This window comes from Girardinichthys multiradiatus, chromosome 1, assembly GCF_021462225.1.
Source record: "Girardinichthys multiradiatus isolate DD_20200921_A chromosome 1, DD_fGirMul_XY1, whole genome shotgun sequence".
Taxonomy (NCBI): domain Eukaryota; kingdom Metazoa; phylum Chordata; class Actinopteri; order Cyprinodontiformes; family Goodeidae; genus Girardinichthys; species Girardinichthys multiradiatus.
The window spans coordinates 47,622,748-47,650,738 of NC_061794.1; the positions used below are offsets into that span (position 1 = coordinate 47,622,748).

A 27,991-nucleotide genomic window follows, 5' to 3' on the forward strand; every position below is an offset into this window, starting at 1 on the left:
CACAGCGTATTTACAAACAGTAGCCTAAGCTAAGTCTAGAGTCATGGCACTTCACAAAGAGTCCTCATAGTTGGAATCAGATTCACACAATGGTCAAGTTTACACGAGACAGCGTGAGCCAAATCTAGGATGACAGATACCTTCATGGCTTAAGGATAAAAATTGTCAATGGGCTTGCCTAAAATAATAGTCCACAGTGGGTGTGAATATGTCTTAGTAGCGTAGGCCTCCTCTGTATTCTGTACACCATTACATGAAGAAAATGTTAATGTGCACAACGGTGGTATGAAAGGTCACTGTCATGCGAAATGTAAAGTCAGTTTCGCACAATAGTCAGGTTTACACGATACAACGTGAGCCAAATCTAGAGTTTAGCTACTTTCTACATCATTCTCGCAGCATTCCTCTTGTCGCTGATCTCCCAAAAATTGCTCGAAGGTACCAAATAGAAGTTGAAATGGTGTATTTGGTGAACACTAAAGACCTTCTTCTACATCTGAAGCAGTGCCATTGCTGCATCATTTCAGTTACCGTTGTCTTCCAAAAGCCCATCCACAGCGTATTTACAAACAGTAGCCTAAGCTAAGTCTAGAGTCATGGCACTTCACAAAGAGTCCTCATAGTTGGAATCTTACAAATAACTTTTTAAGTTGCTGCACGTTAAAGCATTTACACTGAGGTTGTTTTTTCTGTAAAAACCAGAGGTGTTTCATTGATAACTGAGTAAGCAGTATTGCACCAGTACATGAAGAAAATGTTAATGTGCACAATGGTGCCATGAAAGGTCGTTGTCATGTCTCGTTTTGTACAGATAATGTTTTCTGCGTATCAAGCGGTTTTCAGTTAGCACCTTTCAGAGCCTGGGTAGCTCAGTCGGTAGAGCATCAGACTTTTAATCTGAGGGCCCAGGGTTCAAGTCCCTGTTCAGGCGTTAGTGCTTTGTTCCCTATTTGGACTGTAGAAGCAAGAGGGAACATTGTTAAACAATAGTATAGCTGTTTCACCATTTATGATGCAAAGAGTCTAGATTTCTGTCATCGGTCAAGAAACTTTATAAACTGCTGCATTTTAACACATCTATAGTGTTCAAGTACCTGTTCAGGCATTAGTGCTTTGTTCCCATGGCTTAAGGATAAGAATTGCCAATGGGTTTTCCTAAAATAATAGCCCACAGTGGGTGTGAATATGTCTTAGTAGCAAAGGCCTCCTCTGTGTTCTGTACACCAGTACATGAAGAAAGTGTTAATGTACACAACGGTGGTATGAAAGGTCATTGTCGTGCGAAATGTAAAGGCAGCTTCACACAATGGTCAAGTTTACACGAGACAGCGTGAGCCAAATCTAGGATGACAGATACCTTCATGGCTTAAGGATAAGAATTGTCAATGGGTTTGCCTAAAATAATAGTCCACAGTGGGTGTGAATATGTCTTAGTAGCATAGGCCTCCTCTGTATTCTGTACACCATTACATGAAGAAAGTGTTAATGTACACAACGGTGGTATGAAAGGTCATTGTCGTGCGAAATGTAAAGGCAGTTTCGCACAATAGTCAGGTTTACACGAGACAGCGTGAGCCACATCTAGAGTTTATCTACTTTCGACATCATTCTCGCAGCATTCCTCTTGTCGCTGATCTCCCAAAAATTGCTCGAAGGTACCAAATAGAAGTTGAAATGGTGTATTTGGTGAACACTAAAGACCTTCTTCTACATCTGAAGCAGTGCCATTGCTGCATCATTTCAGGTACCGTTGTCTTCCAAAAGCCCATCCACAGCGTATTTACAAACAGTAGCCTAAGCTAAGTCTAGAGTCATGGCACTTCACAAAGAGTCCTCATAGTTGGAATCAGCTTCACACAATGGTCAAGTTTACACGAGACAGCATGAGCCAAATCTAGGATGACAGATACCTTCATGGCTTAAGGATAAGATTTGTCAATAGGTTTGCCTAAAATAATAGTCCACAGTGGGTGTGAATATGTCTTAGTAGCATAGGCCTCCTCTGTGTCTTGTACACCAGTACATGAAGAAAATGTTAATGTGCCATGAAAGGTCGTTGTCATGCGAAATGTAAAGGCAGTTTCGCACAATAGTCAGGTTTACACAAGACAGCGTGAGCCACATCTAGAGTTTAGCTACTTTCTACATCATTCTCGCAGCATTCCTCTTGTCGCTTATCTCCCAAAAATTGCTCGAAGGTACCAAATAGAAGTTGAAATGGGGTATTTGGTGAACACTAAAGACCTTCTTCTACATCTGAAGCAGTGCCATTGCTGCATCATTTCAGGTACCGTTGTCTTCCAAAAGCCCATCGACAGCGTATTTACAAACAGTAGCCTAAGCTAAGTCTAGAGTCATGGCACTTCACAAAGAGTCCTCATAGTTGGAATCAGCTTCACACAATGGTCAAGTTTACACGAGACAGCGTGAGCCAAATCTAGGATGACAGATACCTTCATGGCTTAAGGATAAGAATTGTCAATGGGCTTGCCTAAAATAATAGTCCACAGTGGGTGTGAATATGTCTTAGTAGCATAGACCTCCTCTGTATTCTGTACACCATTACATGAAGAAAATGTTAATGTGCACAACGGTGGTATGAAAGGTCATTGTCATGCGAAATGTAAAGTCAGTTTCGCACAATATTCAGGTTTACACGATACAACGTGAGCCAAATCTAGAGTTTAGCTACTTTCTACATCTTTCTCGCAGCATTCCTCTTGTCGCTGATCTCCCAAAAATTGCTTGAAGGTACCAAATAGAAGTTGAAATGGGGTATTTGGTGAACACTAAAGACCTTCTTCTACATCTGAAGCAGTGCCATTGCTGCATCATTTCAGGTACCGTTGTCTTCCAAAAGCCCATCCACAGCGTATTTACAAACAGTAGCCTAAGCTAAGTCTAGAGTCATGGCACTTCACAAAGAGTCCTCATAGTTGGAATCTTACAAAGAACTTTTTAAGTTGCTGCACGTTAAAGCATTTACACTGAGGTTATTTTTTCTGTAAAAACCAGAGGTGTTTCATTGATAACTGAGTAAGCAGTATTGCACCAGTACATGAAGAAAATGTTAATGTGCACAATGGTGCCATGAAAGGTCGTTGTCATGTCTCGTTTTGTACAGATAATGTTTTCTGCGTATCAAGCGGTTTTCAGTTAGCACCTTTCAGAGCCTGGGTAGCTCAGTCGGTAGAGCATCAGACTTTTAATCTGAGGGCCCAGGGTTCAAGTCCCTGTTCAGGCGTTAGTGCTTTGTTCCCTATTTGGACTGTAGAAGCAAGAGGGAACATTGCTAAACAATAGCATAAGCTGTTTCACCATTTATGATGCAAAGAGTCTAGATTTCTGTGATCGGTCAAGAAACTTTATAAACTGCTGCATTTTAACACATCTATAGTGTTCAAGTACCTGTTCAGGCATTAGTGCTTTGTTCCCATGGCTTAAGGATAAGAATTGCCAATGGGTTTTCCTAAAATAATAGCCCACAGTGGGTGTGAATATGTCTTAGTAGCATAGGCCTCCTCTGTGTTCTGTACACCAGTACATGAAGAAAGTGTTAATGTACACAACGGTGGTATGAAAGGTAATTGTCGTGCGAAATGTAAAGGCAGCTTCACACAATGGTCAAGTTTACACGAGACAGCGTGAGCCAAATCTAGGATGACAGATACCTTCATGGCTTAAGGATAAGAATTGTCAATAGGTTTGCCTCAAATAATAGTCCACAGTGGGTGTGAATATGTCTTAGTAGCATAGGCCTCCTCTGTGTTCTGTACACCAGTACATGAAGAAAGTGTTAATGTACACAACGGTGGTATGAAAGGTCATTGTCGTGCGAAATGTAAAGGCAGCTTCACACAATGGTCAAGTTTACACGAGACAGCGTGAGCCAAATCTAGGATGACAGATACCTTCATGGCTTAAGGATAAGAATTGTCAATGGGCTTGCCTAAAATAATAGTCCACAGTGGGTGTGAATATGTCTTAGTAGCATAGGCCTCCTCTGTATTCTGTACAACATTCCATGAAGAAAATGTGAATGTGCACAACGGTGGTATGAAAGGTCATTGTAGTGCGAAATGTAAAGGCAGCTTCACACAATGGTCAAGTTTACACGAGACTGCATGAGCCAACTCTAGGATGACAGATACCTTCATGGCTTAAGGATAAGAATTGTCAATGGGCTTGCCTAAAATAATAGTCCACAGTGGGTGTGAATATGTCTTAGTAGCATAGGCCTCCTCTGTGTCTTGTACACCAGTACATGAAGAAAATGTTAATGTGCCATGAAAGGTCATTGTCATGCGAAATGTAAAGGCAGTTTCGCACAATAGTCAGGTTTACACGAGACAGCGTGAGCCACATCTAGAGTTTAGCTACTTTCTACATCATTCTCGCAGCATTCCTCTTGTCGCTGATCTCCCAAAAATTGCTCGAAGGTACCAAATAGAAGTTGAAATGGGGTATTTGGTGAACACTAAAGACCTTCTTCTACATCTGAAGCAGTGCCATTGCTGCATCATTTCAGGTACCGTTGTCTTCCAAAAGCCCATCCACAGCGTATTTACAAACAGTAGCCTAAGCTAAGTCTAGAGTCATGGCACTTCACAAAGAGTCCTCATAGTTGGAATCTTACAAAGAACTTTTTAAGTTGCTGCACGTTAAAGCATTTACACTGAGGTTGTTTTTTCTTTAAAAACCAGAGGTGTTTCATTGATAACTGAGTAAGCAGTATTGCACCAGTACATGAAGAAAATGTTAATGTGCACAATGGTGCCATGAAAGGTCGTTGTCATGTCTCGTTTTGTACAGATAATGTTTTCTGCGTATCAAGCGGTTTTCAGTTAGCACCTTTCAGAGCCTGGGTAGCTCAGTCGGTAGAGCATCAGACTTTTAATCTGAGGGCCCAGGGTTCAAGTCCCTGTTCAGGCGTTAGTGCTTTGTTCCCTATTTGGACTGTAGAAGCAAGAGGGAACATTGCTAAACAATAGCATAAGCTGTTTCACCAGTTATGATGCAAAGAGTATAGATTTCTGTGATTGGTCATGAAACTTTATAAACTGCTGCATTTTAACACATCTATAGTGTTCAAGTACCTGTTCAGGCATTAGTGCTTTGTTCCCATGGCTTAAGGATAATAATTGCCAATGGGTTTTCCTAAAATAATAGCCCACAGTGGGTGTGAATATGTCTTAGTAGCATAGGCCTCCTCTGTGTTCTATACACCAGTACATGAAGAAAGTGTTAATGTACACAACGGTGGTATGAAAGGTCATTGTAGTGCGAAATGTAAAGGCAGTTTCGCACAATAGTCAAGTTTACACAAGACAGCGTGAGCCACATCTAGAGTTTAGCTACTTTCGACGTCATTCTCGCGGCATTCCTCCTGTCGCTGATCTCCCAAAAATTGCTCGAAGGTACCAAATAAAAGTTGAAATGGGGTATTTGGTGAACACTAAAGACCTTCTTCTACATCTGAAGCAGTGCCATTGCTGCATCATTTCAGGTACCGTTGTCTTCCAAAAGCCCATCCACAGCGTATTTACAAACAGTAGCCTAAGCTAAGTCTAGAGTCATGGCACTTCACAAAGAGTCCTCATAGTTGGAATCAGCTTCACACAATGGTCAAGTTTACACGAGACAGCGTGAGCCAAATCTAGGATGACAGATACCTTCAATGCTTAAGGATAAGAATTGTCAATGGGCTTGCCTAAAATAATAGTCCACAGTGGGTGTGAATATGTCTTAGTAGCGTAGGCCTCCTCTGTATTCTGTACACCATTACATGAAGAAAATGTTAATGTGCACAACGGTGGTATGAAAGGTCACTGTCATGCGAAATGTAAAGTCAGTTTCGCACAATATTCAGGTTTACACGATACAACGTGAGCCAAATCTAGAGTTTAGCTACTTTCTACATCATTCTCGCAGCATTCCTCTTGTCGCTGATCTCCCAAAAATTGCTCGAAGGTACCAAATAGAAGTTGAAATGGGGTATTTGGTGAACACTAAAGACCTTCTTCTACATCTGAAGCAGTGCCATTGCTGCATCATTTCAGGTACCGTTGTCTTCCAAAAGCCCATCCACAGCGTATTTACAAACAGTAGCCTAAGCTAAGTCTAGAGTCATGGCACTTCACAAAGAGTCCTCATAGTTGGAATCTTACAAAGAACTTTTTAAGTTGCTGCACGTTAAAGCATTTACACTGAGGTTGTTTTTTCTTTAAAAACCAGAGGTGTTTCATTGATAACTGAGTAAGCAGTATTGCACCAGTACATGAAGAAAATGTTAATGTGCACAATGGTGCCATGAAAGGTCGTTGTCATGTCTCGTTTTGTACAGATAATGTTTTCTGCGTATCAAGCGGTTTTCAGTTAGCACCTTTCAGAGCCTGGGTAGCTCAGTCGGTAGAGCATCAGACTTTTAATCTGAGGGCCCAGGGTTCAAGTCCCTGTTCAGGCGTTAGTGCTTTGTTCCCTATTTGGACTGTAGAAGCAAGAGGGAACATTGCTAAACAATAGCATAAGCTGTTTCACCATTTATGATGCAAAGAGTCTAGATTTCTGTGATCGGTCAAGAAACTTTATAAACTGCTGCATTTTAACACATCTATAGTGTTCAAGTACCTGTTCAGGCATTAGTGCTTTGTTCCCATGGCTTAAGGATAAGAATTGCCAATGGGTTTTCCTAAAATAATAGCCCACAGTGGGTGTGAATATGTCTTAGTAGCATAGGCCTCCTCTGTATTCTGTACAACATTCCATGAAGAAAATGTTAATGTGCACAACGGTGGTATGAAAGGTCATTGTAGTGCGAAATGTAAAGGCAGCTTCACACAATGGTCAAGTTTACACGAGACTGCATGAGCCAACTCTAGGATGACAGATACCTTCATGGCTTAAGGATAAGAATTGTCAATAGGTTTGCCTCAAATAATAGTCCACAGTGGGTGTGAATATGTCTTAGTAGCATAGGCCTCCTCTGTGTTCTGTACACCAGTACATGAAGAAAGTGTTAATGTACACAACGGTGGTATGAAAGGTCATTGTCGTGCGAAATGTAAAGGCAGCTTCACACAATGGTCAAGTTTACACGAGACAGCGTGAGCCAAATCTAGGATGACAGATACCTTCATGGCTTAAGGATAAGAATTGTCAATGGGCTTGCCTAAAATAATAGTCCACAGTGGGTGTGAATATGTCTTAGTAGCATAGGCCTCCTCTGTATTCTGTACAACATTCCATGAAGAAAATGTGAATGTGCACAACGGTGGTATGAAAGGTCATTGTAGTGCGAAATGTAAAGGCAGCTTCACACAATGGTCAAGTTTACACGAGACTGCATGAGCCAACTCTAGGATGACAGATACCTTCATGGCTTAAGGATAAGAATTGTCAATGGGCTTGCCTAAAATAATAGTCCACAGTGGGTGTGAATATGTCTTAGTAGCATAGGCCTCCTCTGTGTCTTGTACACCAGTACATGAAGAAAATGTTAATGTGCCATGAAAGGTCGTTGTCATGCGAAATGTAAAGGCAGTTTCGCACAATAGTCAGGTTTACACGAGACAGCGTGAGCCACATCTAGAGTTTAGCTACTTTCTACATCATTCTCGCAGCATTCCTCTTGTCGCTGATCTCCCAAAAATTGCTCGAAGGTACCAAATAGAAGTTGAAATGGGGTATTTGGTGAACACTAAAGACCTTCTTCTACATCTGAAGCAGTGCCATTGCTGCATCATTTCAGGTACCGTTGTCTTCCAAAAGCCCATCCACAGCGTATTTACAAACAGTAGCCTAAGCTAAGTCTAGAGTCATGGCACTTCACAAAGAGTCCTCATAGTTGGAATCTTACAAAGAACTTTTTAAGTTGCTGCACGTTAAAGCATTTACACTGAGGTTGTTTTTTCTTTAAAAACCAGAGGTGTTTCATTGATAACTGAGTAAGCAGTATTGCACCAGTACATGAAGAAAATGTTAATGTGCACAATGGTGCCATGAAAGGTCGTTGTCATGTCTCGTTTTGTACAGATAATGTTTTCTGCGTATCAAGCGGTTTTCAGTTAGCACCTTTCAGAGCCTGGGTAGCTCAGTCGGTAGAGCATCAGACTTTTAATCTGAGGGCCCAGGGTTCAAGTCCCTGTTCAGGCGTTAGTGCTTTGTTCCCTATTTGGACTGTAGAAGCAAGAGGGAACATTGCTAAACAATAGCATAAGCTGTTTCACCAGTTATGATGCAAAGAGTATAGATTTCTGTGATTGGTCATGAAACTTTATAAACTGCTGCATTTTAACACATCTATAGTGTTCAAGTACCTGTTCAGGCATTAGTGCTTTGTTCCCATGGCTTAAGGATAATAATTGCCAATGGGTTTTCCTAAAATTATAGCCCACAGTGGGTGTGAATATGTCTTAGTAGCATAGGCCTCCTCTGTGTTCTATACACCAGTACATGAAGAAAGTGTTAATGTACACAACGGTGGTATGAAAGGTCATTGTAGTGCGAAATGTAAAGGCAGTTTCGCACAATAGTCAAGTTTACACAAGACAGCGTGAGCCACATCTAGAGTTTAGCTACTTTCGACGTCATTCTCGCGGCATTCCTCCTGTCGCTGATCTCCCAAAAATTGCTCGAAGGTACCAAATAAAAGTTGAAATGGGGTATTTGGTGAACACTAAAGACCTTCTTCTACATCTGAAGCAGTGCCATTGCTGCATCATTTCAGGTACCGTTGTCTTCCAAAAGCCCATCCACAGCGTATTTACAAACAGTAGCCTAAGCTAAGTCTAGAGTCATGGCACTTCACAAAGAGTCCTCATAGTTGGAATCAGCTTCACACAATGGTCAAGTTTACACGAGACAGCGTGAGCCAAATCTAGGATGACAGATACCTTCAATGCTTAAGGATAAGAATTGTCAATGGGCTTGCCTAAAATAATAGTCCACAGTGGGTGTGAATATGTCTTAGTAGCGTAGGCCTCCTCTGTATTCTGTACACCATTACATGAAGAAAATGTTAATGTGCACAACGGTGGTATGAAAGGTCACTGTCATGCGAAATGTAAAGTCAGTTTCGCACAATATTCAGGTTTACACGATACAACGTGAGCCAAATCTAGAGTTTAGCTACTTTCTACATCATTCTCGCAGCATTCCTCTTGTCGCTGATCTCCCAAAAATTGCTCGAAGGTACCAAATAGAAGTTGAAATGGTGTATTTGGTGAACACTAAAGACCTTCTTCTACATCTGAAGCAGTGCCATTGCTGCATCATTTCAGGTACCGTTGTCTTCCAAAAGCCCATCCACAGCGTATTTACAAACAGTAGCCTAAGCTAAGTCTAGAGTCATGGCACTTCACAAAGAGTCCTCATAGTTGGAATCTTACAAATAACTTTTTAAGTTGCTGCACGTTAAAGCATTTACACTGAGGTTGTTTTTTCTGTAAAAACCAGAGGTGTTACATTGATAACTGAGTAAGCAGTATTGCACCAGTACATGAAGAAAATGTTAATGTGCACAATGGTGCCATGAAAGGTCGTTGTCATGTCTCGTTTTGTACAGATAATGTTTTCTGCGTATCAAGCGGTTTTCAGTTAGCACCTTTCAGAGCCTGGGTAGCTCAGTTGGTAGAGCATCAGACTTTTAATCTGAGGGCCCAGGGTTCAAGTCCCTGTTCAGGCGTTAGTGCTTTGTTCCCTATTTGGACTGTAGAAGCAAGAGGGAACATTGCTAAACAATAGCATAAGCTGTTTCACCATTTATGATGCAAAGAGTCTAGATTTCTGTGATCGGTCAAGAAACTTTATAAACTGCTGCATTTTAACACATCTATAGTGTTCAAGTACCTGTTCAGGCATTAGTGCTTTGTTCCCATGGCTTAAGGATAAGAATTGCCAATGGGTTTTCCTAAAATAATAGCCCACAGTGGGTGTGAATATGTCTTAGTAGCATAGGCCTCCTCTGTGTTCTGTACACCAGTACATGAAGAAAGTGTTAATGTACACAACGGTGGTATGAAAGGTCATTGTCGTGCGAAATGTAAAGGCAGCTTCACACAATGGTCAAGTTTACACGAGACAGCGTGAGCCAAATCTAGGATGACAGATACCTTCATGGCTTAAGGATAAGAATTGTCATGTCAATAGGTTTGCCTAAAATAATAGTCCACAGTGGGTGTGAATATGTCTTAGTAGCATAGGCCTCCTCTGTGTCTTGTACACCAGTACATGAAGAAAATTTTAATGTGCCATGAAAGGTCGTTGTCATGCGAAATGTAAAGTCAGTTTCGCACAATAGTTAGGTTTACACGAGACAGCGTGAGCCACATCTAGAGTTTATCTACTTTCGACATCATTCTCGCAGCATTCCTCTTGTCGCTTATCTCCCAAAAATTGCTCGAAGGTACCAAATAGAAGTTGAAATGGGGTATTTGGTGAACACTAAAGACCTTCTTCTACATCTGAAGCAGTGCCATTGCTGCATCATTTCAGGTACCGTTGTCTTCCAAAAGCCCATCCACAGCGTATTTACAAACAGTAGCCTAAGCTAAGTCTAGAGTCATGGCACTTCACAAAGAGTCCTCATAGTTGGAATCTTACAAAGAACTTTATAAGTTGCTGCACGTTAAAGCATTTACACTGAGGTTGTTTTTTCTTTAAAAACCAGAGGTGTTTCGTTGATAACTGAGTAAGCAGTATTGCATCAGTACATGAAGAAAATGTTAATGTGCACAATGGTGTCATGAAAGGTCGTTGTCATGCGAAATGTAAAGGCAGTTTCGCATAATAGTCAGGTTTACACAAGACAGCGTGAGCCAAATCTAGGATAACAGATACCTTCATGCCGTAAGGATAAGAATTGCCAGTAGGTTTGCGTAAAATAATAGCCCGCAGTGGGTGTGAATATGTCTTAGTAGCATAGGCCTCCTCTGTCTCCTATGAAATGTTAAGGCAGCTTCACACAATGGTTAAGTTTACACGAAACAGCGTGAGCCAAATCTAGATTTCCACATCGTTCTCGCAGCATTGCTTTTTTCGCCGATCTCCCAAAAATTGCTCGAAGGTAACAAATGGAAGTTGAAATGGGGTATTTGGTGAACTCTAAAGACCTTAAGTGCAACTTTATAAATTGCTGCTAGTTAAAGCATTTACACTGAGTTTGTTTTTTCTGTAAAAACCAGAGGTGTTTCTTTGTTAGTGCTTTGTTCCCTATTTGAACTGTTGGGACTGTACAATCAAGACTGCCCAATGCACATTGCTAAACAATAGCATAAGCTACAGTTATGACACAAAGAATCTAGATTGCCTGGATGCTTAGCTTCTTTCCACATCAATCTTGCTGCATTGCTCTTGTCGCTAATCTCACAAAAAGTGCTAGACGGTAACAAACTGTAATTAAAATGCGATAGAAGCAAACCCATCCATAGCACATTTACAAACAATAGCTTAAACTAGATGACTAGAGTCATGGCCAGCGTTGTTTTTAGGGCCTTGAAACATTGGGCGCTTTAGCCCAGACCCAAAATATATACATTTTTATAAGACAGTGGCTAAGTCATTTAAAGTTAACATAACATAGAACATGTACCAGTTCTCTGTCTGGGCTGGGTTTTGATTGAATGCAAATTATTGTGTTTGGTGAGGAGGTCATATTATAGCAAAAGTTAACTCTACCTGATCTTTTTAAGTGTGTTTTGTTCATCAGTTCTTTGTGTCTTCCTCAGTTATGATTCAAATCTGGATGATAGCAGAGACAACAAGAAGAACCGTTTCGCTAACACCATGGTGTTTATGGAAGAGTATCTTAACAATGTACTGAATGATGAGCTACCTTTCCACAATGAAGAAAAAAACAAACTAACATATGAGGTTATTTATTCCTTTCTCCCTTTTTACAACATTTGTAGTTCATCAGGTCTCTTTTTTCCTCTCGTAATCACCTGTTTTGTCCTGTTTCACACAGGTGGTGAGTTTAGCCAGGCACTTGATCTACTTTGGTTTCTACAGTTTCTTTGAGCTGCTCAGACTTACCAGGACTCTGCTCGGCATCATTGACTGTAGACCAAATCCTGCACAGACAAACCTCCCATTTCAAGAGGAAGGATCAGGTACACTCTTATCTGCTTGTGGTTGTCTCAGTCTCATAAATGTGGTCAACTTCTTCCAGAAGGTTTTCTAAAAACTGTTGTTTGAATAAAATGTTTCCCAAGACCTTCTGTCATTTAAAGGGCCAGTCTGGACGTTTGAAGTAATGTTCTGTGATGTTAATATTAGTAATCGTTTCCATACCTGTAAAAGAGAGGTGTATCACAATGAGCTTGTAGAAAGGTAAATAACCGTAGAAGCACATCGTTGTTGTTATCTGGGGTTACCTCGGTAGATTCTGCATCAGTCCCACAGATCTGTTGACACTTGTCAGTTTTCTCTAGCTCTTAGAATTGAGTACATTTTTACTTTTGTCATCATACTGTCAGTTTTGCATCAGTCTGCCTAGCTTTTAGCTTAATACCAATCTGAGCATTGTTTTACGTTACAAATTAACTGCAATACAGCATCGATTTACTTCAGATTAGGGAGCTAATGCTGAACTTCACAGATCCCTACTTCAAAACATCTGAACTATAATATTAATTTGTGTTCAAAGGGAGGAACGTAAGGCGCACCATACATGGGATGGGTCAGATGATGTCCACAATGGTCCTCAACCGGAGACAATCCACGTTCGGAGGTTCAGGGCCCAGAGGGGCAGGGATGGGGGCAGGTTTTGTGCTTGAGGGACAGAGAGGCAGTAAAGATAGCATCGAGAATTTGGATCTTACCGTGATGGATACCAAACTAAAGATTCTGGAGATATTGCAGGTAAGGAAAGTATTTATTTAAAATACTAAACTTGTTTGGTATTTTTTTGGTCCTGGGTTCGACTCCCAGCCAGGGGTTTTTCTGCATGGAGTTTGCATGTTGTCCCAGTGCATGCGTGGGTTTTCATCGGGTATTCCGGCTTCCTCCCACAATCCAAAAACATTACTGTTAGGTTTATTGGTCTCTCTAAATTGGCCTTAGGTGTGAAGGGGTGTGTGCATGGTTGTTTGTCCTGTGTGTCTGTGTTTTGCCCTGCGATGGATTGGCGACCTGTCCAGGGTGTACCCCGCCTCTCGCCCGTAGACTGCTGGAGATAGACACCAGCTTCCCCATGACCCACTATGGAAGAAGCGGTATAGAAGATGAATGAATGAATACCAAACTTTCTACTGCAACATTTGATCCAACTGTAGTTTGGAATGCAATCCAATCTACCCATGCAGCTAGAAGACTTAATTTTACCTCTTTGCTGGCGGTTGGAGCACTGGGTTGGGATTACTAGAGGAGCGTTACAGTGGTTCCACTTTTACCTGAGTGTCAGAGGCTTTTCTGTTAATGTTGGTAATTGCTTTTCCACTTTAGTACCTCTTACCTGTGGAGTCCCGCAGGGCTCAATTCTTGGGCCCTTCTCTTTTCACTATACCTGCTTCCTCTGGGTTCTATTCTCAGGAAACGCTGTCTTTCTTTTCATTGTTATGCGGATAATTGCCAGATTTATCTGCCATTAAGACCTATTAACAGTTCTTCCTCCATCCACCTGTTGTTGAGATGTCTTGATGAAATTAAGTCCTGGATGGCTTCAAATGTTTTGAGTTTTATTGATGAAAAGACTGAAGTTATTGTATTCCCCCCTAGCTCTATTGCTAGCTCTCTCTCTGTTAACATTGGCTCTCTTGAGCCATATTTTAAGCAGTCTGTAATGAATCTGGGGATAATTCTAGACTCTGATTTGAAGTTTAATATGTAGATTAACTGTTTTGAAGAAAAGCTTCTTCCAGTTAAGGCAGATAGCTAGCCAGAGCTGATTTTGAGAAAATGGTTCATGCCTTATTACAAGCCGACTTGATTACTGTAATGCACTTTATGTTGGCGTCAGTCAGGTCTCCCTTTCACTTCTCCAGCTTGTCCAAAATGTTAGGGCTCAGCGTTTAACTGGAACTCACAGGTTTGAACACATCTCACTGGTTTTATCCTCCCTTCACTGGCTCCCTGTGGGTCACAGAAAAGACTTTAAAATACTCCCGTTGACCTACGAATGCCTAAATGGCCTCGTACCCATAATCTGTCCGACTTTGAAACCTTGTTGTTTAGTTATTGTTTTCTGTGCTTATGCCTTCTATTGTTCAGCACTTTGGTAACAACCTGCTGTTTTTAAATGTGCTTTATAAATAAATTTGGTTTGTTTAACACTTGAAAATGTTACTTCAGGCGGAGCCTGTTACTACTTCAGTAGAAGCCTGTTACTTCAGGCTCATACTGAGCCACAGAAGAGTAGTTGTCTTGCAATCGGAAGGTTGTGGGTTCGATTCCAGCTTCCTCCTGCTTTATGTCGATGTGCCCCTGGGCAAGGCACTTAACCTCAAGTTGCCTACCAATCTGCATATCGGTGTATGAATGTGTGAGCGTTAGTGAGTGCGATTGGGTGAATGTGGCTCTAGTGTAAAGCGCTTTGAGCGGTCTGTATGACTGGAAAGGCGCTATATAAATTCAGTCCATTTACAATTGATGTTTCCTATATTTAGTGAACAAACATAAGCAATGTGGTAAGCAGTCATACTGATCACTTAAAGCACTTTACGCAATAGCCACATTGAACCAATCACACTCCCATTCAAACACTGACACACAGATCAATAGGTAACTTGGCGTTAAATGCCCAGGAGCACGTCAACATGTGACAGGGGAAGCTGGTGGGTACTCTACCCACCAATGCAAAGTCAAACCATGTTGTATCTACTGAACCAAATTTAGACAAAAAGCAAAATGTTCTTCAACTAAAGCACAAAGCATAGATATTAAGATATTTGGTCCTCTGACTGCTGTAGTATTGTCCACCCACCACTTATCCATTTATAGTCTTCCGCTTATCCAGGATTGATTTTAACAGGGAGATAATCACAGACATCCCTCTCCCCAGCCACACTCTTGAGCTACATCTTGTGAATCCCAAGGCCCAACCAAGCCTGAAGGCAGATATACTTCCTGTAGAAAGATCTGGGTCTGCCCTGGGGTCTCCTCCCAGTGGGAAGTCTCTAAAAAAACCACTAAAGGAGGCACCCAGGGGGGTGCTGTATTCTATAATCGTTCATGAACAAGACATCAAGATACTCTTCCACTGAAGGCCAAGACTGGTTGCTGGTGAACTTTCCCCAGGCCCAAGTCAGAGGGGTGCCCCGATCCCTGTAATTCATGCTGTATCAGTCATCAAAGCCTGCATTGTGGAAATACTTCGTTTTGTATTGTCTGTCTTTCAAAACGTACATTGTCCTCTTCATCAGTTCATCCTGAACGTTCGCCTGGACTATCGTCTCTCCTTCCTGCTGTCTGTCTTTAAAAAAGAGTTTGTGGATGTTTATCCCATGGCTGAAGCTGATGCCACGACTAATATGGAACAAGCAGGTAATTAAAAGCCATTTAAAAAAAACATTTACAGTATTTTAAATGACAAAATCAGAGTTTAAAACGCTGTGATCCATGGCTCTAGTCTTGCCTTCTTCCATGCAGCTGTTTGAGAGTAACAATCTTCTGTTGGACCTCCTTTCTCTGTTCTGCAAGTATTAACTGCTTCTATTTTTTGACTTCTTTAGCCACCATAAACTTGCAGCAGATTGGAGACCAAGCTGAAGCCATGTTTGGAGTTGGGTATGTATGGGCCCCCTTATATACCTGTCTGTTTCTGAAGTTTGTTGGCTGATGAGGAGTTGTGTCTGTGCAGGAAGGTGAACAGCATTCTGGAGGTGGATGATGAAGGTGGCCGAATGTTCCTGCGAGTGTTGATCCATCTCACAATGCACAACTATGCTCCTCTGGTGTCCGGAGCACTGCAGCTGCTTTTCAGGCACTTCAGCCAGAGGCAGGAAGTGCTGCACACCTTCAAACAGGTGCACAATATACATAAATGCTATTTCCCCACAAGTTTGTTCAATCAAGGAAGCTAATCTATAATTAAATCTACAATAATCAATAATTGGGGTTCATGGGAGCTTGCCCACATGTGTTTTGTAAACCTGGAGAAGGCATTCGACTGTGTTACTCATGGTGCCCTGTGGCTCAAGGAGTGCAGAGTCGGGGGCCCTTTATTAGGGGCCATCCGGCCCCTGTACAAGCGGAGCTGGACTTTGGTTCACATTGCCGGCACTAAGTCGGACCTGTTCCCGGTGCATGTTGGACTCCGGCAGGGCTGCCCTTTGTCACCGGTCCTGTTCATAACTTTTATGGACAGGATTTGTAGGCGCAGCCAAAGGCTGGAGGGGGTCTGGTTTGGGGACCAGTGGATTTTGTCTCTTCTTTTTGCAAATGTCGTGGTCCTGCTGGCCCCCTCTAGCCAAGACCTACAGCATGCACTGGGGCGGTTTGCAGCAGAGTGTGAAGCGGCAGGGATGAGAATCAGCTCCTCCAAGTCCAAGGCCATGGTTCTCAAGTGGAAAAGGGTGGCTTGTCCTCTTCAGGTTGGAGGGGAGTGCCTGCCTTAAGAGTTCAAGTATCTCGGGGTCTTGTTCACGAGTGAGGGGAGAATGGAGCGGGAGATCGACAAATGGATCAGTGCGGCTGCCGCAACAATGGGGACGCTGTGCCGGTCGTTGTGGTGAAAAGACAGCTGAGCCGAAATACAAATCTCTCGATTTACCTGTAGCTCTACGTTCCTACCCTCATATATGGCCATTAACTTTGGGCCATTACCGAAAGAAAGAAATTCCAGATTCAAGCGGCTGAAATGAGCTTGCTCCATAGGATGGCCAGGCACACCCTTAGAGATAGGGTGAGGAGCCAGTTGAGGTGGCTCGGGCATCTATACCGGATGCCTCCTGGACGCCTTCCTCGGGAGGTGTTCCAGGCACGTCCCACCGGGAGGAGGCCCAGGGGACGGCCCAGGACACGCTGGAGGGACAATGTCTCTCGGCTGGCCTGGGAACGTCTTGGGCTCTCCCCGGAGGAGCTGGCGGAGGTGTCTGGGGAGAGGGACATCTGGGTGTCTCTACTGAGTCTGATGAGTTTGAGTACGAATACGAGGGTAATCAATAATTCCAACTACTGCAGGTTTTTGTTGTTGATATTGGTTTCTGATTAAATGCACATCAAATGCAAAATTCATTGTAAAACAATAGTTTGTGTTTTGTGGAGCCTCTCAACTCGGCTTTGTTAAATATCTACTTTTGAATAGAAAGTCTTTCCTTTGTTGTCTATTTACTTAACAGATAATCGTTTTCTTGAACTGATTTTAGGTTATCTTAATTACAGTTGGTACAGCTGTTGCCCTGCAGAAAGAATGTCCTAGGTTGAAATCTTTTTCCGTGGAGTTTGCATGTTACGAACTAAAGGTTCTTTCTTGGTACTCCTGTTTCTTCCCATAGATGACATTTGGTCTCTGTAAAAGTGCCCTTATGAGTGAGTGTGTGTTTATTTGGTTGTTTGTCCTGTGTATCTCTGTTTTGCACTGGCAAACTGGCTGAGGCTGTACCACAACTCTCGTCCAATCACCGCCAGGCACTAGCTCCCCTGCAATCCTGCAAGGATAAATTCCACATCCCTGACTGTTAGAGTTAAAAAGCTGATAATTACAGATCAGTGCAAAATAAGACACAAGATGAAAAAAGTAAGTTTGACTTGCAAGAGTGAGAGCCAGTTCTCTGCTAAACAGCGACTTCCTTCTCACACAGGTAGAAGTCCTTGCACCAGCCTTTTATTTACAACACATTCTTACAAGTAAAAAGCGGGAATTGGTTCAGCCAATTCTTACAGAGATTTCAACTTAGAAGAGTGGTCATTCCCATATATGGTATAAGCATGTCATGTCCAGAGAGTGATCCACTCCAGACCACATTCCTTAACTCTCCACTCCCTTTTACACACTAAAAAACAATTACAGGAATCATTTTCACTAGAGTAGAACTTAAAACATAACCCTTGTTTAAACTAAACAATGCTAATTTTTTATACATTTTTCCAACACTGACCTACAGATAAATATTGTTATTAAAGAAATTCTGTTTTTGCTGTAACACCTGCAATTACTTTTTCAATGCCCGTGTGTTTGTAGGTCCAGCTGCTGATCTCAGCTCAGGATGTGGAAAACTATAAGCTCATTAAGGCAGACCTAGATCGTCTCAGAACACTGGTGGAGAAATCTGAGCTGTGGGTGGAGAAAAAGAGCTTGAGAGGAGGAGAAGGGAAGAAGGACAAAAAAGACAAGAAGGAGAAAGTTGAGGTAAGGAGGGACAACTAAGAAAAGATTTCATTTTAAAACATTCAAGACGTTTAAAGATCAGAAGGGTAAATGATTTTTGATTTTCATTATATTTAACCACAACAGAACAATAATAATCACCTGTAGCTGCCAGCTGAAGGCTGATGTTGTTCTAAGAGAGAATCTGACTCATCAAGGTTCTCGGCCTTGTGCTTTTTAAATAATAAAATTATGATGGTGATGAATGTAAATGTGACCAAAAGGCTTTGAACAGTATTGTTCTTATGCACATTAATCCTCCACAGAATGACATGGAAATAGGTATCTTTCTGAAAAATCTTGAATTGACAAGCTCCCATTAACCCTTACCCTAAGTGAACAGTTAATAAGGAAAGAAAGATGAGCTGTAAAGTACAGTATCATCAGCATACAGCTTTACCGCCATATTAAGGCATATCATATTTGTCTGTCAAAAGCCACTTGTGAAACTAAAGCCAATGAAACCAAACAAATATCTTTGTTGGACTCCTCCATTCTGGCTCCTTAACTTCTTTGACCTTGGTGTGGGGTTTGTTGGTGTCTTGGCTGAATGTGGTCTTGGCTTAATACACAGAGTGGGCGCATCTGATGTTTTGTAAATAAGTCTTTCTTGCTTGTTTGTACGTGAATTGATGACACAATGTTTCTGATATTTAAGATGAACATCAAACATTTGAACCACCAACATCAAACCATGCGCGTCAATGTGTTCACTTTACAACACAGCAAGTATACTTGTGCTCTGACAGGGTACGTCACCTGTTACAGCTGATCTAAGGCTACGTTCAGACTGCAGGTCTTAATGCTCAATTGCGATTTTTTGGTGAAATCTGATTTTTTTGTGTGGTCGTTCACATTTCCAAATATATGTGACTTGTAGTGATCTCCTGTGTGAACGCATTCATTCAACTCCAGTGTCCCGCAGGCTGAGTGGACGACGCAATGACGTCACATGTAGCGAGCGTGCTTAGTGTTTGCAGAAGTAAATATGGATAGAAATGTTGACCTGTATTTAACGATTTTTAAGTTTTCCAACCGGAGCCAACGTATTAACAACGCAGTATTTTTTTAAAAATTGAAAAGAAAGAGAGCCAGGTTTTTGGCCATGGCATTTTGTGGGGCAGTGGCAGCGTTGTCGGTACAGAGAAACGTGTGGGTTTGGAGGTGAAGCCAGCAGTGGTGGGATAGTGATGTGAGTGGCTTTAATTTTAATGATTCGGACTTCATTTATAATTTTCGAATGACAAAGGCAACCTTTATGTGCATATTTTTCTTCCCGCTTTTCCGCGTAGCAGAATAGTGACGTTTGTTGAGTATCAATGACGTACAGGTCGGATGAATGCGACCTGGCCGTACAGACACAGGTCGCATTTGAAAAGATCAGATATGTATCGGATTTAGGACCACATATCCAAGTGGCCTGGGTCGCATTTGAAAAAATCGGATCTGTGTCGTTCAGACTGTCATGAAAAGTTTGGATACAGGTCGCATACGGCCAACAAAATCGGATTTGGGTCACTTCAAGCTGGAGTGTGAATGTAGCCTTAGGCCCACCAGGGCTTTGGATTTTCTCTTTGCTCCTCTGTCACCCTGTGTCAGAAAGTACACCCTCATTCAATTCCTTGGTTTACTTGTCAGGACATAATAGACTTTATCTGTATGGGAAGACGCTTGTGCCATCAGAAACTGAATTTGAATTGCTCAGACTGAATCTGTATTTGCATAATTTGAAATTAAACGCATTGGTTTGAAGACGAATTTCACTAAACTGAAACTGAATTTAATAGTTTGAAACTGAATTAATTTGCTTTGAAACTGAATTAGTTTGATTTGAAAATTGCTTTGCTTTGTATTACTTTCACTTTTAGTTCTATAATTCTATTTCAGTTCCAAAATTCAGTTTTTTATGTCACACATCCGGGTCCTTGAACACAGATTCACCAATTCACGGATGTCATTCACTATTGCTGGGTCCAAATTCAGGCGCTGCATCCTTTGAAGGCCGATTACATCATGGTGAGGCGACGAAGGCTATCCAACTTCGAAGGTTCCTTCAAATGCGTCCTTCTTTTCCCCAGATTTGAAGGATGGGTCTGGTGTATGCTCCGTGGTCCACCCTATCCCATGGTTCATTGCGGGTCGAAGTAGATTGTTCAAACGGAACCTGCAAAGGCCGGAGGAGAAAGAAAAGTTGTGAATAAAATTAGATATACTGCGCATTCTGTGAAACAACTGAACTTTTACAATGTTTTTAGACGAGGGTGTAGCTGTCTAAACCTAAAATATCTGATCAGTTTATCAAGATGACGCTTAATTGCTCAGGTGCTCTGACGTGTTCGGAGATGTCCGCCGCCCCAGCAGCCGCTCGCCTCACTAGCTGTCAGCTGACCGGGTGGTTGAGGAGCCTAAACCCCCAGAGAACAGCTGACTCCCGGCTCATTGTTTGCAAAATCCCGCTGGGTTTCCCCGATGGGTGGAAGTTAAACAGATATAATTCAGTCAGATGAAATCTAATATTAATGTTTGGTTTATTTATTATAATAATTATTATTAGTATGCTCTACAAATAAACCGATTTAAACTTTGTTCCTAAAGTTAATATGTTAAAAGTTGTTAAAAGCTTTACAAATAAATTAAACAAATGATATTTGTCATCAATGTATTTTATCTACAGTGTTAGATTTTTATATCAATGAAAAAAAAAATTATGTTGAACATTTAAATGGTTGAATAATGAACAAGATCATAAAACAAGAACATTTTAAACAAAATAGGATAATGAGCCATAATCAATATGTAAAAGGGTAAATAAAAACCATGTAGTTATTTACAGTGGAGACAGCGTTATTAACCTTCAGGCTCCCGGATGTGTGACACAAAAAACTGAATTTTTAACACAACGAAATACATTTTAAAAGCAAATGAAGTCAGTTTCAAACCATTGTAATCAGTTTCAGTTTAGTGAAATTCATTTTCAAACCAATGCATTTAATTTGAAATTACGCAAATACACATTATGTCTCTCAGCAATTCAAATTCACAAGTTTCTTCTCATAGATCTGGTCATGACCATGTTGAGTGAAGGAAAATGCACAACAGATTCCACACTTTCATTATTTACTAAACATAGATGAAGCCAATATGAATAAGCGGCATTTGAAAAACTAAGTACATTGTTGTCTTGGAAGAGGGTGCCATTTTATTTTACTCTGACATAATACAGTCAGTTCTGAGGGGTCAAACTACAGTAAATGTATGTGACTCAATCCATAGAGTACAGAAATTCAACAGTACAAAAACGTTCCGAAAGACCAAAACTCCGGAGTTGGTGAATGAACATCCCAGTTGTTGCTTGGCACTTGGACTTCTTGTTTGGAAGAATGCGTCACCATAGTTGTAACACAGTCCAAGTTCCACATTCCAACATTCCAAGTTTATTGCACGTTTACGATCATATTTACAGACTTGATGTTCAAAAATCTACCGCTAACACATTTCATAGTCAAAGAATCACTTATCAAGTTTATTACATGTTGTAAAGACTAAATGTAGCTTGCACCTTTAAAGTTTAACAAATTAATGTTAGATTTCAAACCTCTGCGTAATCAGAATATGTTTTTTTTAAATTCTTGCTTAGGAAACCAAAACCATATTTGCTTTTATTCATTCAGAAAATAAACATTTCTAAAAAAAAAAAAGAATTAAAAAGTGAAATGGTTGTGGGACACACCTTAGACACGCAGTGCCGGATCCGGTTTCTGTTTAAATGTGAAAACACATAAAATTCTGCCGAAAGTTTCATTGAAACCTTACCTGTGCAAAATCATGAGACTGCACACGCTGTCTTACCTTCTGCATCCTGCAGGGGGCATCAGAGGACCCATCCCCAAAGAAAGAGAAGCTGCAGAAAGGTAACGAGAACTACCAGAATGTCAAAGAGGTGAGAAAGTGGTCTGTCTGTGTTCTGCCAAGTCTTAATTGTTTGTCTTTGTTTCTTTTGTGGTGTTTCTGCAGGGTGGTTTACAAAATCACTAAATCAATCAGTGTGGGCGTGGCAGGGAGGTCTTTTCAGGGTTATGGTGGTTTTCACTGCTCAGACTGATTAGTTTTGATTGCTTTATCCACACTTTCCAGCACCCATAAAATGTTGAGACTCAATAGGAAAACAAATATCTAATCTGGACTATAACAAAAAACATGGAAAGTCCAACCTTTACAATTTCCACTTTCTTTTGCAAATTTAGCCTGCAGATCACAACTGCAAATAAAATGGATCTGCACTGATGGGGAACACGATTTCCTCTTAAAGAGAGGCACGTGGGAGACCTTGTACAATTTTTTGTTTAAACGTTAACTTAACTGAACTTATATAATGTTGACAAAGATCAATATTCATCTGGTCCTAGTAACTATCACCACAGTTCTGCTTTGAACAGTACAAGATTAACTGGACTTGGACCCTCACCTCCTGGATCCTCTGCACAGCCAGCCATGGACACTGATGTTCCTTCATACCATCACTTAGGGTTACTCAGAGCAGCCTGGATCATCTTTGTCTGACTTTCAGCTGAAATGTGGACTTTTTTATCCACAGAAGACATGTCCTTGGTCTTTCTGCCCAACTAGGATGAGCTCATGTCTAGAGAACTCACCTTGCTGCAGATTTAATATACTTTCAGGTTGCAGTTCTAGATCAAGCAGCCAGTTGTGCTTTTGAAGGTTTCCCAAGGTTCTCCTGGGTACATGTGGATATATGGATCACAGTGAGATGATGGTTTTGAAATGATGGGAGACTCTGTAACAGTTTGGCACGGCCCATCCTTGTTTATAAAATATAATAAAATAGAAATATTTTTTATTGTCCCTCAGTGGGGAAATTGTACCAGCAGCAAAGTGAAAGGCAAATGGAGGTGTACAGATGCACACATAGGTAAAAAATATACAAAAACAAATAAGAATATGACTGTACAGTAAAAACTAGATTAAATAAAATGTGCAACTGAGTAGGGGGAATTACAAATTTACATTTATGTGCATGTATATTTATGCATAAAAACAACAAGGAATGAAAAAACTGAGCAATTAACAACAGGGGTGTGAACACTTATTAAGCTTGTTGGCTGCATCTTAGGTGCACAAAGAAGCGTTATAACAGATCCTTCCTCCCAGCAGCTGTTGGACTTTATAATCATGACAGCTCCCAGTCTGTCACTGAAGGAGCTCTCCAGTTCTGCAACAGCTTCATGCACGGGGAGGGGGACATTGTCCAACAGTGATGTTAATTTTGCTGGAGTCCTCCTGTCTGCGTTGTGGCATCCTAAGATGGAGCTTATCTGACCGCTTCCTCACAGCTGTAGATAAGCTGCTGCTCACCAGAATACCTATACGAGTCCATAGAACATTCTCTAGATGGTCCTTTTAAAGCCCAGTCCTGACAGTCTCACCTGTTTCTAATTAATCTGCTGATTGGTTCTTTCAAAATAATAGTGTGAAGAATTTTTTGACAACTCAAACCCATTTTTTCTGCAGACTGAGCTGAGAAGATTAGCTACCTTCTAGAACATTGCAGTCTTCAATACATTTCTGCTTAACCTTTCTGAACATAGACTATGTTAAGATTATTCAACAGTATGAACAGCTGAGCCTTCTCTCCGTCCTGTGTGGCTGCTGCAGATCCTGGAGAGGCTGAATAAGATGTGCAGTAGTGGAGTTTGGAAGAAGCAACAGCGGTTGCTGAAGAACATGGGAGCTCATAAAGTCATGCTGGACCTGCTGCAGGTCTCCTATGACAAGGTGAGACTGGCAATGCCTGCAAGTAAAAGCACATTCACAGATTACTTTTTTTCAGCCCTCTCAGATGAGGAGGAGAGCCTTTCAGCAATGTAGCATTTTTCTTTTTTATTTAACCTTCTTCTGGTTGTTACCTTTTAATCAGACTGCAAAATAAAATCTAATATAGACTCAAATCCAGTCTTTTTCTTGCTCTCTGTGCAGAATGACGTGAAGATGCAAGAGATCATCAGATACACTCACCTGTTTCTGCAAAAGTTCTGCATGGGAAACCAGGAAAACCAGGCCCTGCTGCACAAGAACCTCAACCTCTTCCTCAACCCTGGGGTACGCTGTTTTAAGTATGCTGGTTCTGTTGGTGCTGTGATCTGAAGGTTCTGATCACAGCACCAACAGACTCAAGTGTTGGAGATAGCAGGTTGAATTGACAGATCTGGTAAAAGGAAATAAATGTTTCTGTTCTCAGGTTTTATGTATCAGGATTTAATAAACAGGATTAGGTCCTAATCAGGCTTTAACATTCTTTAAATCTAACCTCAGTTCTATAAAAACATTTAAAAAACGATTCTGTCAGGCTTTTTTAATCTCACATCGTTGTAAAGGACTTTTCTCCCACCTTTCTTTCCAGTGTTGCTTCAGTTTATTGTTTGCAGACATTTGTTTCTGCTCTGCCCTTTGAAGGTCGCACCACACCATTCTATCAGGTTTGGTTTGGACTTTGACTGGGCCATTTCAGCACCTTCATTCTTTCTTCAATTGTCACATTCTTTGAGTTCAGTCACTCTTGAACCAGAGGCAACATCAGAACCATCTTACCTGGCTACCGAGAACCAGAACTGGAGTGTTGCTCAGTGGTCCAAAGCTCTTTTTTCAGATGAAAGTAAAGTCTGCATTTCATTTGGAAATCAAGGTCACAGACTCTGGAGGAAGAGTAGAGAGGCCCAGAATCCATGTAGCCTGAAGTCCAGTGGGAAGTTTCCACAGTCATTGATGATTTGGAGTACCATATCATCTGGTTCTGGTCCACTGGGTTTTCTGAAGTCCAAAGTCAACACACACATCTTCCAGAGCATTTTAGAGCTCTTCATTGCTTCTTCTGCTGACAAGCTTTATGGAGATGCTGACTTCATTTTCCAGTAGGACCAAGGTAGGTATTACCAAGGTAATACCAACAAACTGGATTGACCTAAATCCCACAGAGAATCCATGAGCTGCTGTCAAGAGGAACCACAGGCTGATCGCCTCCATGCCACGCTGCACTGATGCAGTAATTAATGCAAAAGGAACCCAGACCAAGATTCTGTGCAGTACCTGGACATTCTGTTCAGTAGGAACACATTTCTTTCTATTCGTCTGATGCAACATTCTAAATTTCTGAGAAATTTAGTTTTTAATTTTTGGAGATTCCCTTTTAATTGACAATGCTGCCACCCTCTGGTTAAGAAGGGAAACTGCTTATTTTTCTTTGTATTCGTCTTGAGATGCAGATTCTGTTTCACCATGTCCTTTCAGGTAGAAGGAATGTTGTTCTCAGATGAAGCCTGTGGTGGAAAACAATAATCTCATTAGACTGTATTTAATAGGGGAAATTATTGTGTCTGAGGCAGGACAAAATTATACATCCAAATGTAAAATGAAGAATGGAAAACATTGTGTTAGCTGTTTTATCCCCAGTCTCTCAAAAAAAGCAGCTTCTACAAAAGATTCCAATCACCAAGAAGCATCGCTATGATGACTTTACCCTCAATATCAGCTTTAACTGTTCTCTCTTCCAACCTTTCCCTGAATATATTGCATTGAAATGATGGACTACATGGATATTAAGAAATAAAGTGAGCTCAGTTTTAAATTACCTGCAACAGACAAAAATAAAACAGAAAATACACTTTACTGTCTTTCTTCTGGTTTGGGTATAACTGAAAACTTCCCAGATTCATTCAAAATATACTATAAACCTTAAAGAATAGGCAGACCTGAGGTGCTGAGACACTGATTCTCTGAGTCCTTAGTCATGTGAGGGACCAGAAATGAGGGTTGTTGTGATCTTTCCTGCAGCTGCAGGAAGCAGAGACAGTGCAGCACATCTTCAGCAACAACTACCAGCTGTGCAGTGAGATCTCTGAGAGCGTCCTGCATCACTTCATCCACTGCCTGGCGACGCACGGGCGCCACGTTCAGTACCTCAACTTCCTTCACACCATCATCAAGGCTGAGGGAAAGTACGTGAAGAAGTGCCAGGACATGATCATGACCGAGGTGAAGACGACGCATGTCGTTTCATGTCTGCAGAAGCCTCTGTGTTTCCACAGTGACATCATCCCTCTGTTTCTGTGCCTCCGCGCAGTTAACGAACGCAGGCGAGGACGTGGTCGTCTTTTACAACGACAAAGCTTCCTTCACTGTCATGTTGGAGTTGATGGCCGAGAGCAGGGAGGGAGTTGGAGAGAGCAGCCCACTCAGGTAACCGTGACAACTGTCTGCATCCAATCAAAAATTCCTGTTCCCATGTTTATTTAAAATAAGGCGTCTAATTAGAGTTACACCGACCAGGCTTTTCCTGATAGATACCGATTTCTGGTTTGTCTGGCGTTCTGGTTTTTTATGCTAAGGACAAGGAGAAGAAACATCTGCAGGTAGTAGTTTTCTACCAGAGAAAAGGAATCCTCATCAAAATCTCTGTCCAGAACATTTGACTGACATTTTATTTAACTGCACCATGGAACCTGCTTTGGGTTGATGTGTAAAATTGCACCATTTCTTTGTTTTAATGCATTTTATGAACTGAAAAAATTAGAAATCCAGATTTTTCTCTATTTGTCTTGTTGATCACTGTTTAGAGTCGATGAAGGAAAGCCTGACAGATTCCAGTCAGAGATGAGTGATTGGTTCATCTACCAGTCCAAACCCGAGTAGCTCCAAAATAACTTGGACATGTTTCCCCACAAGGAATTGTTCAGGTGTAGTGGTGTCATTCGCAAGACTAAGAACTCTACCTGCCTTACTGTCTTCCTCACTACACGTGTTGAAGAGATAGATTGAGATCCTCGTCCAGCCTTTCTCTGACTTCCACTCTAAACATTTGAAATATTGACTGTAGATGTGGGCAAGTTTGGATGAGAAGCTAATGTATTGCAGCCATATGCTGACTTAAGAGGAGTTGGCAGGTTCTCCGTTCTTTCCCATTTTGGAGAGGGGTTAAGAGAAATGGGCCACTGTGACACATAATGTTTAGACCCCAGGGAAACAGAAGGTTCCTGATTGATTTGAAAAGGAAAGCATTGATATAAAAAACAGCTTTTAGTGACATTTATTTTAAAGGATTGTTAGTGGCGCCGGTATTTGTTGAACCAGTAATTTTGTTATAAAAACATTTATTGAACTTTTTCCCCAAAGAATAAATTTAGTCAAACTTTTTCGGGCATTTTCAGAGCAGATTATATTACAGCAATACAAGATAAATGAACTTTTTAGAAATCTTTACCAGAAGGGCTAATATGTAGAAGATATAAAATGCATGTGAGAACTTGGTTTATCACTGCAGAAACATGGAAAAAAGGTTCCTCGATTTGGCTTCAGATGAAGATGGAAAAATCCTGGAATCTCAAAGCCATGAAAAACAATGATCAGCTTTTTTATTTCTATCTGCAGTTCATGTGTTGTGTATTTTCTTTTTCTTCAGTTCTTCAGTTCTGACCACCGTTCTTTCATGCAGAGTTCCCAGACCTTTTTTGACCTGGCATCATGTTTCCTCTGAAGGTACCACATCTCTCTGGTGGAGCTGCTGGCCGCCTGCGCCGAGGGGAAGAACGTCTACACGGAGATTAAATGCACGTCGCTGCTGCCGCTGGAGGACGTGGTCCGAGTGGTGACACACGAGGACTGCATCACAGAGGTGTTTGC

General features: G+C 41.3%; 1 protein-coding gene and 6 non-coding genes across 7 annotated transcripts in view; all 7 read left to right on the forward strand.

Annotated features, from left to right (window-relative positions):
- Positions 1-27,991, forward strand: part of itpr3 (inositol 1,4,5-trisphosphate receptor, type 3) — a 123,890-nt gene that overhangs the window by 70,376 nt on the left and 25,523 nt on the right. Inside the window, exons 21-33 of the mRNA XM_047371806.1 lie at positions 11,724-11,868; positions 11,963-12,107; positions 12,644-12,858; positions 15,357-15,477; positions 15,666-15,720; positions 15,794-15,959; positions 18,116-18,283; positions 22,167-22,241; positions 23,975-24,094; positions 24,296-24,418; positions 26,147-26,347; positions 26,436-26,551; positions 27,848-27,983. Of these exons, the coding sequence (XP_047227762.1) occupies positions 11,724-11,868; positions 11,963-12,107; positions 12,644-12,858; positions 15,357-15,477; positions 15,666-15,720; positions 15,794-15,959; positions 18,116-18,283; positions 22,167-22,241; positions 23,975-24,094; positions 24,296-24,418; positions 26,147-26,347; positions 26,436-26,551; positions 27,848-27,983 (1,786 nt within the window). The remainder of the gene's footprint in view (positions 1-11,723; positions 11,869-11,962; positions 12,108-12,643; positions 12,859-15,356; positions 15,478-15,665; positions 15,721-15,793; positions 15,960-18,115; positions 18,284-22,166; positions 22,242-23,974; positions 24,095-24,295; positions 24,419-26,146; positions 26,348-26,435; positions 26,552-27,847; positions 27,984-27,991) is intronic.
- trnak-uuu lies at positions 859-931 on the forward strand. The gene has a single exon. It is a non-coding gene; the product is annotated as a tRNA-Lys (tRNA).
- On the forward strand, positions 3,172-3,244 carry trnak-uuu. Its single transcript has one exon. It is a non-coding gene; the product is annotated as a tRNA-Lys (tRNA).
- trnak-uuu lies at positions 4,860-4,932 on the forward strand. Its single transcript has one exon. It is a non-coding gene; the product is annotated as a tRNA-Lys (tRNA).
- trnak-uuu lies at positions 6,391-6,463 on the forward strand. The gene has a single exon. It is a non-coding gene; the product is annotated as a tRNA-Lys (tRNA).
- On the forward strand, positions 8,079-8,151 carry trnak-uuu. The gene has a single exon. It is a non-coding gene; the product is annotated as a tRNA-Lys (tRNA).
- Positions 9,610-9,682, forward strand: trnak-uuu. The gene has a single exon. It is a non-coding gene; the product is annotated as a tRNA-Lys (tRNA).